The sequence below is a fragment of the Dendroctonus ponderosae genome, unplaced genomic scaffold, assembly GCF_020466585.1.
Source record: "Dendroctonus ponderosae isolate FM_Combo_2020 unplaced genomic scaffold, Dpon_F_20191213v2 Dpon_F_20191213_4, whole genome shotgun sequence".
NCBI classification, from domain to species: Eukaryota; Metazoa; Arthropoda; class Insecta; order Coleoptera; family Curculionidae; genus Dendroctonus; species Dendroctonus ponderosae.
Genome location: NW_026018611.1, coordinates 1,909,108 through 1,924,097, shown reverse-complemented (window position 1 = coordinate 1,924,097; position 14,990 = coordinate 1,909,108). Strand labels below are relative to the sequence as shown.

Sequence of the window (14,990 nt, the reverse complement as noted above, 5' to 3'; positions counted from 1 at the left end):
ACGCGGGTTCTGATGAGAACAGTGTAAGCGTTCAAGCAAACCACTTCTGAAGATGCAAGCCACTCGTGCTTGCGAAACGTCAGGAAGAAATTTTAACCAACGACGGCCTAAGAACCCCTTAGTTTCAAGGAATGGCCTCGAAAGTCTATTTTTTTTTTATAACCGTTGTTTAACTTGCAGATTAGGCCAAAATGTCTCCACTAGTCCTAGTGGGGATAACACTCCTCACTTGCGCCCAGGCGGATGTGAGTCACATCGCGCAAGGCTCAGCACACCCCCAGTCCGATCCGCAGGAAATTAACCGCGCCCTGGACGCAGCACGCACCCCCAAAGACTTCTGGTGGATGCAGGACGACAGCCCCCTAAAGGCCTCCTATGACTACTTCAAGAAATGCGCCGCTACTGGTAGGAACCTGCCCCCTTTAGCAGTTCTTTAGCTGAGCTTTCCGGGTTTTGCAGGCAAATGCGCCCAGGGCAAGCAAGCGTCGGAATCCGAGGATTCGGGCGCCGGTTTGGGGCCCATCGACATCCAGAAGAACGCCTTTCTGAGCGGGAACTTTGCTGTTTCCACGGCTTTCGCGCGTTCTGAGTCGAAGTCCAGTCCGGACCTCAGCAGCAACCCATTTTTCCAGGGCGGCTTTGCCCATGCAGGTGAGTGTCAATGGGAAATTGTTTGCCCCCTTTGATTGGCTGTTGTTTAGCCCAAAGCCAGTTGGTTGATTTGTGCAAAAATGTTTTCCTCAATGGGCGAATCGGTAAGTTTTGGTTGGTGTGAGGTGTCGATGAGGCAGTGTTTTTCTCAAGGTGAGCCTGCGATTGGTCGCGCACGCGTCAGCGCTCTCGATCTGAGCCACAATGTGTTTTTCAATGGCAAAATTGGTGAGTTTTTGACCAAAGCATGGGCATGTGCATGGGCCTTGTAGTGTTTCAGTCCCAGTTTTCCTCCTCCTTTTCTCTAAGTCTCTAGGATGCAATTTCCCGAGCACGCCACTGGATGGAGGATCACTTTTCTCCAAAATCGCTGCTGGGCTTTCGATTAATTTCAGTCAAAACTTTCCAAAACTGTACCAACTGTGCGGAAATCAAAGTTTTGCGTGGTTTTCTTCATTCCTCCTCATCAAACACTTGTCAAAAACTTGCATGTTTCTCCTGTTTGTGGATGGACACCTCATGACCGCCACCGATTTTCTGTTCTCCTAATTGGTCTGTTTGTTGACAGCCAATGGAGACTTGATCCGTAACGAGAACGGGTTTATTGGCGTACAGCCCTCGGTCCCTTTTAAGGGCCTTCGGAAGAACGGCACTCAATCTAGCGTCGCTGTTTCAGGGCAAGCTGGATCACCGTGCTCTGGAGCGGACAGGATTTGCGTGTCCAGACAGGAGTGTGTGGACGGTTTTGCAACCAGTCGATCAGTGAGGAAAAACCCCGTAAGTATTGAACATTTTCCTGTTTTTCCAGGAAAAAAATCCAGTTATTTGATGCCAGTCCAGATCAATCATTCCAAATTCCAAAGTAAAGTAACTTCCGCGCAGCCCTGGTAAGTGGAGCAAGTGGAAACAGGCTCATTTGCTCTCACTCTTACGCACGCTGATGACGTCACACCGACGGCCATTCTGGCTTGCTATAGGGGGCGGTCGGAAACTGTTGCGCCAGCTATAAAGCAAGTATGGGTCGTCCTTGCAAGAATGTGGACCATTTGGTGCGAACAATGTTCAATGCTGACCTTTTTCTGTTGACAATCCAACTTTCTCTTCTATTTACCGGCCATTAGTAATAACCATTATCGGGTTCGTATTAATTCACGATTGCAACGACAATTTTAGAGACGTTCAGTGTCGCAATCGCAATTGTTGCGGCAATTTGACCCGGCAAACACTCAGCGAGCCAATGGGTTTGCTTCAAGGTCTGCGAATGTCATCAAATCGCTTCTAGTGCCCTTTGCAAATGCCGCGTACTGATTGAATTTGCTGACTTTTCAAGGCCTCAACAGTCCCCAATTATTTCAGTAACAAATTCCAAAATTTACTGGGGATTTTTGCGTCTAACTAAGGCAAACATCGGCATTAATTGAGCGCTCGTGCAGTTGCATGCGTCCCAAGTGGCGCACCTTCAGCAAGAACCGATTAGCCACATCCATAAAATTGGGATTTTATGTCAGCGATCACGGTTTATATTAAAATTCTCATGCGAGCCGAGAACCGGCGTTGCATATTTGGTATGCAAACGTTAATTGCAGTTGTGCAACGCCTATGAAACCAGCAAATTTTCACGAAAGCTTCGCAGGGCTTCAAAGCCATCGAATCCGGTTTGTTCCGATGGGCTTTGATTGAACTTTTTTTCGGGCCCCCGTAGCACAACTGGCCGAATGGAGGCTGCGCCGCAGTGCGAGGGAGCGAGCGCCCTATAGTCGTTGCCACGGAAACCAGTGGGTCCTTGTCGCCCTTGCCCCAGTTACCAGGGGCGTTTGAACAACGCGGTTTGAAAAGAGTCGACAAATTGCTTCATTGCCTGTTACTTCACCTCATGTCAGGTTGTTCGCTGATCTGCTGACCTGCAGCTATGATTGACGAGAAAGCTGAACTGCCAGTTCTTCTTTAACCTTTGACGGCGGCCGATTGATTTTGCGTTGTCATACACCTAGCAGGCATTTGATTAATTTGTGATTGGCGCGCTTAGGTAACCAGTCAGGCTGAAGAAAAGTAGGAGAATTTTGATGGGGTCCATCATGCTCGAGGCTCGGGATGGACTTTCGCGTTAGCGATGGTAATTATTCAAAATTTGGCGTGCCCGAAGAGGACGACGACGAATGTCGTAACGAGAAGAAAGCGGTAGCGCAATATTTTTCTTGTGATATATTGGGAAAAGCAGCGGAGGATTATCAGCGATGAAAGGTTGCGGAATGAGCGAACATTAATCCGAAACGTGCAGCCCACGTAATTCACTGTCATCCCTGCTCGGGGCGACCTTTTCTTGAATTCCTCAACAAATTCGATTTTTTACGACACTGGTTCTCCTTGATGCGCGAAGACGATACGACGTAAAAGGACAATAAAACATCTTGCCATCAATAAAACCTTGACGTGTGACTCCCAATTGCTTCGATCAATATCGCCAATATGCAATATGCAAATCGGTCTGGCCGATATAAACTTCCTTGCCTTGCAGGACGTCCAATGTGCGGGACATGAGGTTTGTTGTCGCTTGCCATCCGGAGAAAAGAGCTCTTTGGCTGACCACATTAACCAGTTGCTGTTCACTCCGGGCCGGTCCAAAGACACCGGCAAAGACGGCCTGACGCCCGAACAGGTGCAGGTATTGGAGTGACGAGCTGCTGCATTCTGGCAACCTAACGGCTTCTGCATTGTAGATCATCCACTCCTCCCAAGAAGGAATTCGCCCTCAGCTGAACTTAATCGGCGAGTCCTCCGGGTCCTCCACTGCCAAGCCGGTGCGCGACGTCACAGCGGCAGCCAGCCAATTCTTCGGCAGCACTCCCGACTACTCCAACGTGGAGTTCGGCGATGATGCCCGATTCTCCAACCTTGATGCTGCTGGATACATTCCACCTGCGCGTAAGTTCCCCCTGGAACCCCCGTTGAAGCACCCAAACATTTCACATGGGATTTCAGCGGCCCCCCCAACCACCACCCGTCGTCCAGAATCCTGCCCAACTGGCCAATATTTGACCAGTGTGGGCCGGTGTGAGCCAATAAGAGAACCGTGTCCTCCTGGCACAAGACCGACTCCATCTGGAAGTTGCGAAAAACTCCGGCCTGAATGTCCTGTGGGTCAACAGCCCGCCCCATATGGAGGATGCGTGAACATTCCCACTCCCCCACCGACCCGACCGCCAGTCGTTTGCCTGCCAGGGCAACGAGAAACGCCTTCAGGAAGATGTGAAAATGTCCCCACTCCGCCAGCTCCCACCACCACAGTTGCGCCCTACTGCCCAAGTGGTCAACGCAGAGGCCCCGATGGCCAGTGTGTGGGAGTGAACCTTTGCGGGGCTGGGCAAAGGCCTAATGGGTTCGGGGGATGTGTGGATATACCCAGACCCAGCCCACCTCCGCCACCAATTCGCCCACCTGTGCCGCTGTGTCCGTTTGGCCAAAAGCCCACCCCTGATGGACGTTGCGGATCAGAGCCACCACCATCAACAGAAGCCCCCTATTGTCCATCTGGATATAGGAAAGGACCGACCGGACAGTGCATTAAAATTGAGGTCTGCGGAGCAGGGCAAAGGCCTAATGGGTACGGGGGATGTGTAGATATACCCAAACCAACCCCACCGCCACCTCCACCTCCAACACCAACACGCCCACCAGTGCCAGCATGTCCATTTGGCCAAAAGCCCACACCTGATGGACGTTGCATATCCGAATCAACTACCCCTAGTGTGCCGTATTGTCCATCTGGAGAAAGAGTAGGGCMAAATGGACAGTGTATCAAAATAGAGGTATGCGGAGTGGGGCAAAGGCCCAATGGGTTTGGGGGATGTGTAGACATCGTTACTCCACCAGCACCCACTCCTACCCCGCCTTGTGCTCCGGGCCAAATCCGCGGACCTAATGGACTCTGCACCCCAGTCCCCACCAGTCCCCCAGTAGTTTACTGTCCATTTGGACAGAAACCCAACGGGGTTGGAGGTTGCGTCGATATACCCAGACCAAGCCCACCACCAACACGCCCACCTGTGCCACCATGCCCATATGGCCAAAAGCGAAACCCTGATGGACGTTGTGTATCAGAGTCAACTACCCCACGAGTACCCTATTGTCCATCTGGAGAAAGAGTAGGGCCAAGTGGGCAGTGTATTAAAATAGAGGTTTGTGGAGCTGGGCAAAGGCCCAATGGGTTCGGGGGATGTGTAGATATACCCAAACCAAGCCCACCTCCACCACCACCACGCCCACCAGTGCCACAATGTCCATTTGGTCAAAAGCCCACACCTGATGGACGTTGCGTATCCGAACCACCACCACCAACAGAAGCCCCCTACTGTCCATCTGGATATAGGAAAGGACCGAACGGACAGTGCATTAAAATAGAGGTCTGCGGAGCAGGGCAAAGGCCCAATGGGTTCGGGGGGTGTGTAGATATACCTAAACCAAGTCCACCACCACCACCAACCCGCCCAACAGTGCAACCATGTCCATTTGGCCAAAAGCCCACGCTTGATGGGCGTTGCGTATCAGAACCACGACCCCCAACAGAAGCACCGTATTGTCCATCTGGAGATAGAGTAGGGCCAAATGGACAGTGTATCAAAATAGAGGTTTGTGGAGCTGGGCAAAGGCCCAATGGATTTGGGGGATGTGTAGACATCGTTACTCCACCAGCACCCACTCCTGCCCCTCCTTGTGCTCCGGGCCAAATACGCGGACCTAATGGAGTCTGCACCGCAGTCCCCACCAGTCCCCCGGCAGTTTACTGTCCATTTGGACAGAGACCCAACGGAGTGGGAGGTTGTGTAGATATACCCAGACCAGGCCCACCACCACCACGCCCACCAGTGCCTCCATGTCCTTATGGTCAAAAGCGAAACCCTGAGGGACGTTGTGTGTCAGAATCAACTACCCCGAAAACACCGTATTGCCAATCTGGAGAAAGGGTTGGACCAAATGGAGACTGCATTTCGATACCTTCATGTGGAGCCGGACAACGCCCCAATTCAATCGGACAATGCGTGGATATCGTTACTCCTCCTCCACCCACTCCTGCCCCAACTTGTCCCCCGGGCCAAGTACGCGGACCCAATGGAGTTTGTACAGTAGTCCCCACCAGTCCGCCAGTGATTTACTGTCCAGCTGGACAGAGACCTAACGGAGTGGGAGGTTGTGTAGATATACCCAGACCAAGCCCACCGGCGCCAGCTTGTCCATATGGCCAAAAGCCCACCCCTGATGGACGTTGTGTATCCGAATCAACTACCTCGAGAGTTCCGTATTGTTCTTCTGGAGAAAGAGTAGGGCCAAATGGACAGTGCATTAAAATAGAGGTTTGTGGACCGGGGCAAAGGCCCAATGGGTTTGGGGGATGTGTAGATATACCCAAACCAACCCCACCGCCACCTCCACCGCGACCACCAACACGCCCATCAGTGCCAGCATGTCCATTTGGCCAAAAGCCCACACCTGATGGACGTTGTGTATCGGAATCAACTACCCCTAGAGTGCCGTATTGTTCAGCTGGAGAAAGAGTAGGGCCAAATGGGCAGTGTATTAAAATTGAGCTCTGTGGAGCAGGAAAACGACCCAATTCAATCGGACAATGTGTGGATATCGTTACTCCTCCTCCACCCACTCCAGCCCCTGCGTGTCCCCAGGGCCACATACGCGGACCTAATGGAGTTTGCACAGTAGCGCCCACCAGACCTCCAGTGATTTACTGTCCATCAGGACAGAGATTGGGACCAAATAATCAATGTGTGGACGTTCCAATCCCAACGACTCCGTCGCCGAGGCCTCCACCATCGTGCAGGCCAGGTACATTTTCGATTTGATAGATGTTATAGTTTTGTCAAAAAACACTCAACATTTTTTGCAGGATCAGTTCCCGGGCCGTATGGACAATGTATTGAAGTACAGCCGGCGCCCATCACTTGTGGGCCCGGACGTAAGCCCGGACCGTATGGAGGTAAGTGCATGGTGTGATCAGTTGATCAGAGCACCGGTTTCAAACGACGAGATTTTTGTGCAGGTTGTGTTGTGATCGAGCAGTCCACTCCAGCGCCTTGCCCTCCCGGAACCAAAAAATCTCCCTCCGGACGATGCGAAATTCCCACTGTCCGACCCCCACCGCCCACTACAACCTCAAGAAATTACCTCCCGCCGGAAAAGTATGTAACCACCACAGCCAGACCATCCACACAATTCATTCGCCCTTCACCAGCATCATTTACTACCACACAAAGAACATCGGTCAGCACTGGTAGACTAACCACGCCTAGTTTCACCTCAACCTCACTCCGACCGACTTTTCCCACGTCCCAGGCTTGTCCCTTTGGTACCCGATTTAATGTGAACGCTAATCGGTGCGACTCGGTTTTCCAACCGTCGACGTCTCGCCCACCTATAGTGGACACGTGTGGGCCTGGCAGCGCTTTGAACTCTTTGAGTGGACGGTGCGAACCCACCAAACCCGCCTGCTCCTTTGGGGAAACTTTCAACTCGGCCACCAGCCAATGTGAGCGTGTGACCACTCCAAGACCCATTCCGAGCACCACTCGCACTGTGTGCGGCTTTGGGCAAAGACTCAACGTGAGGACCAGACAATGTGAAGCCATCGCAACCACCCCAAGGCCCTCCTCAAGCTGTGGGTTCGGGGAAACCTTCAATTCACTGACTCAACAATGTGAGGTTGCTACCACCACCCCGAGATCCTGTCCCTTCGGGACCTTCAACCCGGTGAGTCGGCAATGTGAAAGTCCTCCAAGGCCGGATTCTCAGGTCACGTGCGGCTTTGGGCAAGCGTTCAGTCAGACTTCCGGCCGATGCGAACTCTTGACCACCCCAAGGCCCTCTCCCACCACAACAAGGGGCTGTGCAGCGGGAACGAAACTCCATGCGCAAAGCGGAAGGTGCGAGTCCATTCAGACCCCCAAGCCCAATGGGGGGTACACCTACCCCAAACCCTCAGTACCCTTTGAAGAGCATCCCACCACAAAAAGAGTGTGCGGGTTTGGGCAGAATTTGAACGCTTTCTCTGGGCAGTGTGAGTCGCCCACCACCCAAAGGTCGCAAACGTGCGCTAGCGGACAAACGTTCAACTCGCATACCGCTCGATGTGAATCGATTTCAACCCCCACTCCAAAATTCTGCGGCGCTGGGGAACAGCTGAACAGGTTTAGTGGGCAGTGTGAGCGTGTGAGTACACCCAGACCCACACCAAGACCAACGCCACCTCACACATGCCCTCAGGGTCAAAGATACAACTCAATTACCGGTCGATGTGAATCAACCACTACTCAACCCTCATGCGGGTTTGGGGAGCAGTTGAATCAGTTTAGTGGGAAGTGTGAGCGTGTGAGTACACCCAGGCCCACCCCAAGACCATCGCCACCTCAAACATGCCTTCAGGGTCAGAGATACAACTCCATTACCGGTCGATGTGAATCAACCACTACTCAACCCTCATGCGGGTTTGGGGAGCAGTTGAATCAGTTTAGTGGGAAGTGTGAGGGTGTGAGTACACCCAGGCCCACTCCAAGCTGTGCGGCCGGAAGTAAGTTTAACGATCAAACAGGTCGATGTGAGTCCCCTCAAACCCCCAAGCCGACTGGTGGATACACTTACCCCAAACCATCGGTGCCTTTTGAGGAGAATCCCACTACCAAACCGACACGACCAAGAAAACCGTGCGGGTCCGGGCAAAACTTGAATGTTATTTCCGGCCAGTGTGAGTCGTTGACCACTCCAAGATCACCAAAGACTGACAGATGCTTGCAAGGTCAAAGAGTAAATCCCTCCACCGGTGCTTGCGAATTCACATCAACCACTCAAAAGTCCTGCGCGTATGGTGAGCAAGTGAACAGATTTAGTGGGGAATGTGAGCGCCTGAGTACACCAAGGCCTACCCCAAGCCCTACCAGGTCTCAACCGTGTCTTCAAAGCCAAAATCGCAATCCAATCACCGGTCAATGTGAATCGACGACAACTCGAAAATCCTGCGCTTTCGGCGAAAACTTGAACATATTTAGCAACCAATGTGAGCGTGTGAGTACACCAAGACCCACCCCAACCACCCCCAGGGCCCCAGCTTGTCCTCAGGGCCAAAAACTGAATGCAATCACCGGTCAGTGTGAGACGGTAACAACAACCACTCAGAAATCCTGTGCGATTAACGAAAAGTTCAACCAGTTTAGTGGGCGATGTGAGGGCGTAATTAGCCCAAGACCCACCCCAAGCTCCCCAAGGCCTACGACCTGCCGACAAGGCGAACGCCTCAACCCGTTCACCGCTCAATGTGAATCAACCTTAATCACCGAAAAACCCTGCACATTGGGGGAAAAATTGAATGCTTTTAGTGGACATTGTGAACCTGTGGGCCCGAAGCCCACTCCGTTCCCCCCAAGGGGCTGCGGTCAGAACCAGAAACCCAATCAAATCACTGGCATTTGCGAGTTCACAACAACAACTACTCAAAAATCGTGCGCTTTCGGAGAGAAACCAAGTCCGATTAGTGGGCAATGTGAACGAGTGAGCACTCCGAGACCCACTCCAGATTGTGGGGCGGGACGCAAATTCAACGCCCAGAGTGGACGATGCGAATCGGTTCGCACCCCAAAGCCCAGCACTGAGTATTTCTACCCGAAACCCTCAGTGCCCTTTGAGGAGAAGCCCACTACAACCCCAACGAGCGTGACCAGGAGGCCGTGTGGTATAGGGGAGGGTTGGAACCCTGTGCGCGGCCAATGCGAAACGACGTACACGGCCCGCCCACCCACACTGCCCACGCGAAAATTCTGCTCGCCTGGAGAGGTTCTGAACGAGTCAACCAATCGCTGCGAGCCGAGAACGACCACACCCCGAGTCAACCAGCAGAAGATCTGCGGCTTCGGCGAGCGCCTCAACGTGCTGAGTGATCAGTGCGAGAAAGTGCCCCCTCCTACTCCAGTGGATTGCGGCTCTGGGGAGCGTTTCAACGTGTTTAGTAGGCGGTGCGAACCGATTGGCAGCACCAAAACACCCTGCGCGAGTGGGGAAACCCTCAACGCCCACACCGGGCGTTGTCAAGGCAGGACCACTCCCACTCCTGCTCGGACTACCTATGCGTACCCCACCCCGAAGATCCCATTTGAGGAGGAGAGGCCAACACCCTCCCCCTGTCCTGCTGGCAGCAGCAGAAGTCCGGTGAGTGGGCGCTGCGAGGCAGGGGAAAGACCGAAGTCCTGCCCCTATGGATCGCGCCTCAACGTCCAGACCCAAAAGTGCGAATCGACCAGCCAACCTCCCACAACCTACAGGCCGAGCGAGAGGTGCGCTGATGGGCAACGGTTCAACCCGGCGACGAGAAAATGCGAGCCGCTGGGGCGGCCCAGCTACTCCTACCCCAGGCCCTCCAAGCCGTTCGACACGCCCACAACTTATAGGCCGAGCAGCTGCGGTGTGGGGGAGCAGCTCAATTTGGAGACCAGAAGATGCGAGCCGGCTGGGGAGAGTTCGGGGCCGGGACCGACCAGGAGGTGCCCAGACGGGCTGGCGCCGTCCAGATCCGGGTCTGGGTGTGTGCCGATTAGCGCTCCGACTGAAAAACCTTCCGAATCTCCCTCCCCCAAATGCCCTGCGGGACTTGTTCCGTCTCCCTCGGGGGGTTGTCAGAGGCCTCGCGGCCCAGAGCCCACCCCCCACTGTCCACCCGGTCAGGTTTACTCACTAGCAAAGAAAGCATGCGATTCGCAACCAAAACCACCACCACCACCACGAGCATCCACATTCAGACCATCCTCATCCACTCTTAGACCGATTGTAACCCCTGGAAATCCGCGTTTTAGCCCGAACAACACTGTGACGCCCACGCCCTATTCGCCTGATGACTCTGGTAAGTTGTGAGCGTTGTTTGGGAGGAGTTTCTCACGTGGGTGAGTGTTTGCAGATCACACGCCTGCTGAAGATATGACAGTGAATGTGGTCGTCACGCCGCCGAATAACGGAGGGAATGAGTACAATGATGAGTTGATTCCCTATGGGTGCGCTGCCGCCTTGAAGTGCGTGCAGGAGATCTACTGTACTGCTGACGGATTTGTCAGTCCCGTGCCGGTTGTGCTCACTAAGGAACAGGAGTTGCTGAGGGCGCCCACTACGGTAAGCCCTCACTTTATGGGTTCAAAAATTCAAGTTGTTTCGAATGAGGCAGTTGATTTTTGAGGCAGTTCTTAACGATTTTAACCGTTTCAGGTGTGTCGGGATATTTCGTCCGGCACCGTTGGAAAATGTTGCCGAGATCGCGACTACCAAGACCCGTGGCCATCAGCCAACCTGGTCAATGGAGTGGACGATGGACGGTATGCTGAAGACGACTCGATTGGCCAGTACAAAGGTAACAGAAAATAGCGCCCCCTTAGCGCTTCGCTTAGTGGCTTAGTGTGTAGAGTAGCCGTAGCCAGTAGATAGACTAGTTGTTGTTGTTGTTGTAGATTAGTATCGGTGGTCTTGGAGCAGGGAAGCAGGTTTAGATGGCCTAAACCTCCTTCTGTTCGCTCTAATAGTTTGGTAACTCGGTTTGGTTTAGAGGGCGAATTGCCCAGAACCTTTGGCCAGTAGGTGCGCTAAGTCTATTTGTCATTTCAACCGTACTCAAGCGGCCAGCCTCCATGTGGGCCTTTGACGGCTGGTTCAGCCTCAAAGGCCGCATATAGTCGGTGGTTCCGCAGGCACTGCCTCTATTTGTAAAACGCTAATAGTAAGAATGGCTGTACAATTTTTGTGTAATTTATTGTAAAATATGATCGGAAGAAGATTTTTTTTTGTAATAAACCATCCAGTGAAAACAGCTTGAAGGCGCTTTTGTTTGAATTGCACTTGGAAACCACTACCTTGCCTGTCCTGCGCTCTTTCGTGAATCGCCCCCTTGGCCAGTGGGGCTCTAGTGGTATTCTAGTGGTCAATGAAGGCAGTACCGACCAAACGTTGTGACCTTGAAAGTGACAAATAGACTCCTCAATCACATTATGCAAATTGAGGGGTTTGGCCTGTTGTTGTTCACCTTTAGGCGGTGTTGCAATGTTTGGAAGAACAGTGCGGCACGTTCAAGTTTTCGGTTTGAAAGTAAACGATTTGGGCTAAAATGGGTTTTGTGGATTTTCAGGCGAGTTCAATCGCATACGCAGAGCCAGTCGCGTCATTCCCAATCCCAGGTTCAAGAAGGTGAGAAACTCCAATGGCAGATCGAAGCGGGCTAGTGAAGATTGCGGCGTTCGAAACCTGGTAATTTCTTTTTTTATAATTTTTTCTTAATTTTCTGGCTGACGCAAATTGGCGCATGATGCATTGACATTAATGCGCAAGCTGCCACTTTACCATTTAATTTATTTTAATTAATTACGTAGGTTTATCGACTACTATTGATTATAATTTAAAGTTAGTCTCAGTCTCAAAGTCGTTTTAATTGCCTATTTTTCTGCCTTCGCCGATGTTGTCACACGCAAAACACGAACGTTTCAAATAGGGCACTTGCCATGCAACGTATGCAACTTAGCAAACACCATACAGTGAAAGAAGCTTTTGAAAAGTTGCAAACGTCAAAAGGTGACCTTTGAAAAATGGCATTGACATCAACTGTCATCAAAATTTGAAATCGATGCTTTTCATTGTTGACTGTTCTTATTTATTCATTTTTTATTTCCCTTCCATTAGAATAAAAAATATTATTTTTAATTATGTGCCTGACTGCGTGTAATTGTCATTATATTATTTTCCTTCCTGGGCTCCAGTCACAGTGTGAAACAAAATTTTTTGTATATCGTTACGTTTCGGCGAGACAACAGCGCCATCRTCAGATTTTAAAATTCATTCAAACTCATAATTGGTAAACATTATATTCMTTTAGGTCTTTGCTGTGCAAGACCTAAAGTGAATATAATGTTTACCAATTATGAGTTTGAATGAATTTTAAAATCTGAYGATGGCGCTGTTGTCTCGCCGMAACGTAAYGAAATAAACGATATTCAACATTTTTACTTCACACTTTGACTGAGACCCAGGAAAGTGTACTTGTTATGATATTCTTATCTTTCCTGGGTCTCAGTCAAAGTGCGAAATCAAAAAATCTGACGATGGCGCTGTTGTCTCGCCGAAACGTAACGATATACAAAAATTTTTGTCACCTACCTAGAAGACATAGGGACAAAAAAAATTGTTTGTTACGAGGGCGAGAATCCGTTTTTCGATCGTTTCTCCCGTTAGAAGACACTTTTCGCCGTTGGTTTGAAAACGACTATTTAGCTCGTTTCTTCAAACACCCGATATTCAAGATTGTTTGGCGGTTTTGTTGCAGAACTCCAGTCCCTTCGGGCAATCGCCCATTGATGCCAACTTTGCGGAGATTTCCTGGCAGGCCATGATCCTGCGGGACTCGAACAGGAGCCTGCTGTGTGGCGGAGCCATCATTCGCCGAAACGCCGTCCTCACTGCGGCCCATTGCGTCGAAGGGTGGGTTCAGGCGCAAAAGTTTCAGCGCAGACCGACTTAAGTGTGCTTTGGCGCGTTTAGCTTGGAAACTTCGGACGTGCTGATCAAGGGCGGCGAATGGAAGCTGGGCATCGACGAGGAACCGCTCCCGTTCCAGATCGTGAAAGTGGCTGCCATCCTGCGCCATCCGGACTTCAAGGCGGGCAATTTGCAGCATGACTTAGCCGTGCTGGTGCTGCAGGAGAACCTGCGGTTCACCAAGAACATCGGCGCGATCTGTTTGCCGGAACCCAATCTGATCCCCACTCAGAATTGCATCGCCACCGGATGGGGAAAGAGGATTCTGCAGCGTAAGTCCGTGGTTTTTCCATTGAAATCGTCTAGTTCTGGCGCTTTGAGTGTAATCACCCTCAACGTTTGTTGATCAGTGCACGCGAAAAACGCCTTAATGCACCGCATCGACATGAACATCATGGACGTGGACCAGTGCCAGCAAGTGATGGGCGAACACTTCCAGAGCGCCCTCCCCCACTACAACACCAACACTTTGTGTGGCTTTTCCAGCATTGACCAGTGCAAGGTAGGTGGGAGATCCCCGGAAAGTCTGGACTTGATCCCCATTGGCTGCGTGTAGGTGGACTATGGGAGTGCGTTGGCATGCGCCGACGAAGCGGGCCGTTACACATTGAGCGGCGTCTTCTCATGGGATACCGGCTGTCGACAACAAGGGCAAATAGGCGGCTACGTAGCGCCTGACGTCGACTGGATCCAGACGGTGCTGGACACGCCTTTGAAGCAGCTGCGGCGCCTGGACCGGGCCTACAACACAGCCAGAACTGCTCAGCAATAGTTTGATTAATTGTAGCATTTGAGTGCCCGGTGGCTTGATGGAAGCGTTGCTGTGATAGATTGTGACTCGGAGCACTCAAAACTGGATCGATCGTCCACTGTTCGACCAAACTAGCCTAAGATAGATGTTTATTGTACAGTTAGCATGTAGAAAGCCTTTGTAATTCAATTGGGGCGTGTTGGGGCTGTGGCTAGTAGCTGGAGGCCTGCCAGGTTGTAAAAACGCGGGGAATTAAACAGAAAGGGTGATTTCTCTGGGGCGGTAGTGCGCCCCACTTGGATAAAACGGCGAAAGTCCTTTGTTTTATATGTCCCTTCCAAAACCCCGTCCAGATCGTTAATAAAGTAAGGTAAGACGCTGAGTGAAGGTGCATTTGGTCTTTATTGCTTCCATGAAGTTTCCAAGAGCGCCTCAAGAACATCAGCCCGAGCAGTTTTAAGCTGAGTTCCGGAAATTCAATCAAGCCAGTCGGTGTCCAGTTCGCATCGGCTCTGGTGGTTAGTTCGGGTGCTAGTCAATGTTCAATTGTCTGAAGCTGCCCTCCAGGCCCATCTGATCGGGAGAATGTAGCTGGCTTCTGGTTTTCTGAGGCACCGTGCTGATCTGGACACTCTCCTGAGCCTGGAACCAGTCGGCGTGGTCGCTCACTGCGTCGTACCAATCGGTGGCCATTTTTCTGAGCGTTCGCAACTGGCCGCCATAGTTGGAGGGCAGGTTCTGGGCGCCGAAAATGTCCAGAATCTGGCTGGGGTTTTCGTGGATGTGGATCTGGAAGCATTTTTTACACTGTAATCCATCCTGGATAATTTTCGGGAAAACTTTCCGTTTTACCATCCACGTAAGTTTCCATCAGAAGAGATAGATTTTCGCGACCATGTCTTGAAGCTAATGGCTTTTTCGGGTGTTTAGGCCGTCGTTCGGTAGAATTTCGTCCTGACGTTTCGCAAGCACGAGTGGCTTGCATCTTCAGAAGTGGTTTGCTTGAACGCTTACACTGTTCTCATCAGAACCC

At 51.6% G+C, this 14,990-nt stretch overlaps 2 protein-coding genes and 1 long non-coding RNA gene across 3 annotated transcripts in view; 1 reads left to right on the top strand and 2 right to left on the bottom strand.

Moving 5' to 3' along the window:
- Nucleotides 1-180: 180 nt before the first annotated feature.
- Nucleotides 181-14,271, top strand: LOC109542995 (mucin-2; the record flags this gene model as incomplete). Its single annotated transcript, XM_048665515.1, is given in 17 exon segments — nt 181-405; nt 460-651; nt 702-755; nt 805-879; nt 1,328-1,428; nt 3,167-3,313; nt 3,369-3,573; nt 3,631-6,486; nt 6,548-6,637; nt 6,701-10,540; nt 10,595-10,803; nt 10,897-11,038; nt 11,807-11,925; nt 12,995-13,149; nt 13,210-13,478; nt 13,557-13,708; nt 13,763-14,271. Coding segments are annotated over 17 exon segments (9,036 nt in total). The 3' UTR covers nt 13,979-14,271.
- LOC125504119 lies at nt 11,400-11,810 on the bottom strand. The gene is made up of 2 exons (XR_007281284.1): nt 11,705-11,810; nt 11,400-11,635 (listed from the first exon to the last, which is right to left on the bottom strand). It is a non-coding gene; the product is annotated as an uncharacterized LOC125504119 (long non-coding RNA).
- A 69-nt stretch (nt 14,272-14,340) lies between the features above and the next one.
- LOC109542996 (alpha-tocopherol transfer protein) overlaps nt 14,341-14,990 on the bottom strand; it is a 2,306-nt gene continuing 1,656 nt past the window's right edge. Inside the window, exon 6 of the mRNA XM_019912488.2 lies at nt 14,341-14,746. Coding sequence (XP_019768047.2) covers nt 14,489-14,746 — 258 coding nt within the window. The 3' untranslated portion in view covers nt 14,341-14,488. The remainder of the gene's footprint in view (nt 14,747-14,990) is intronic.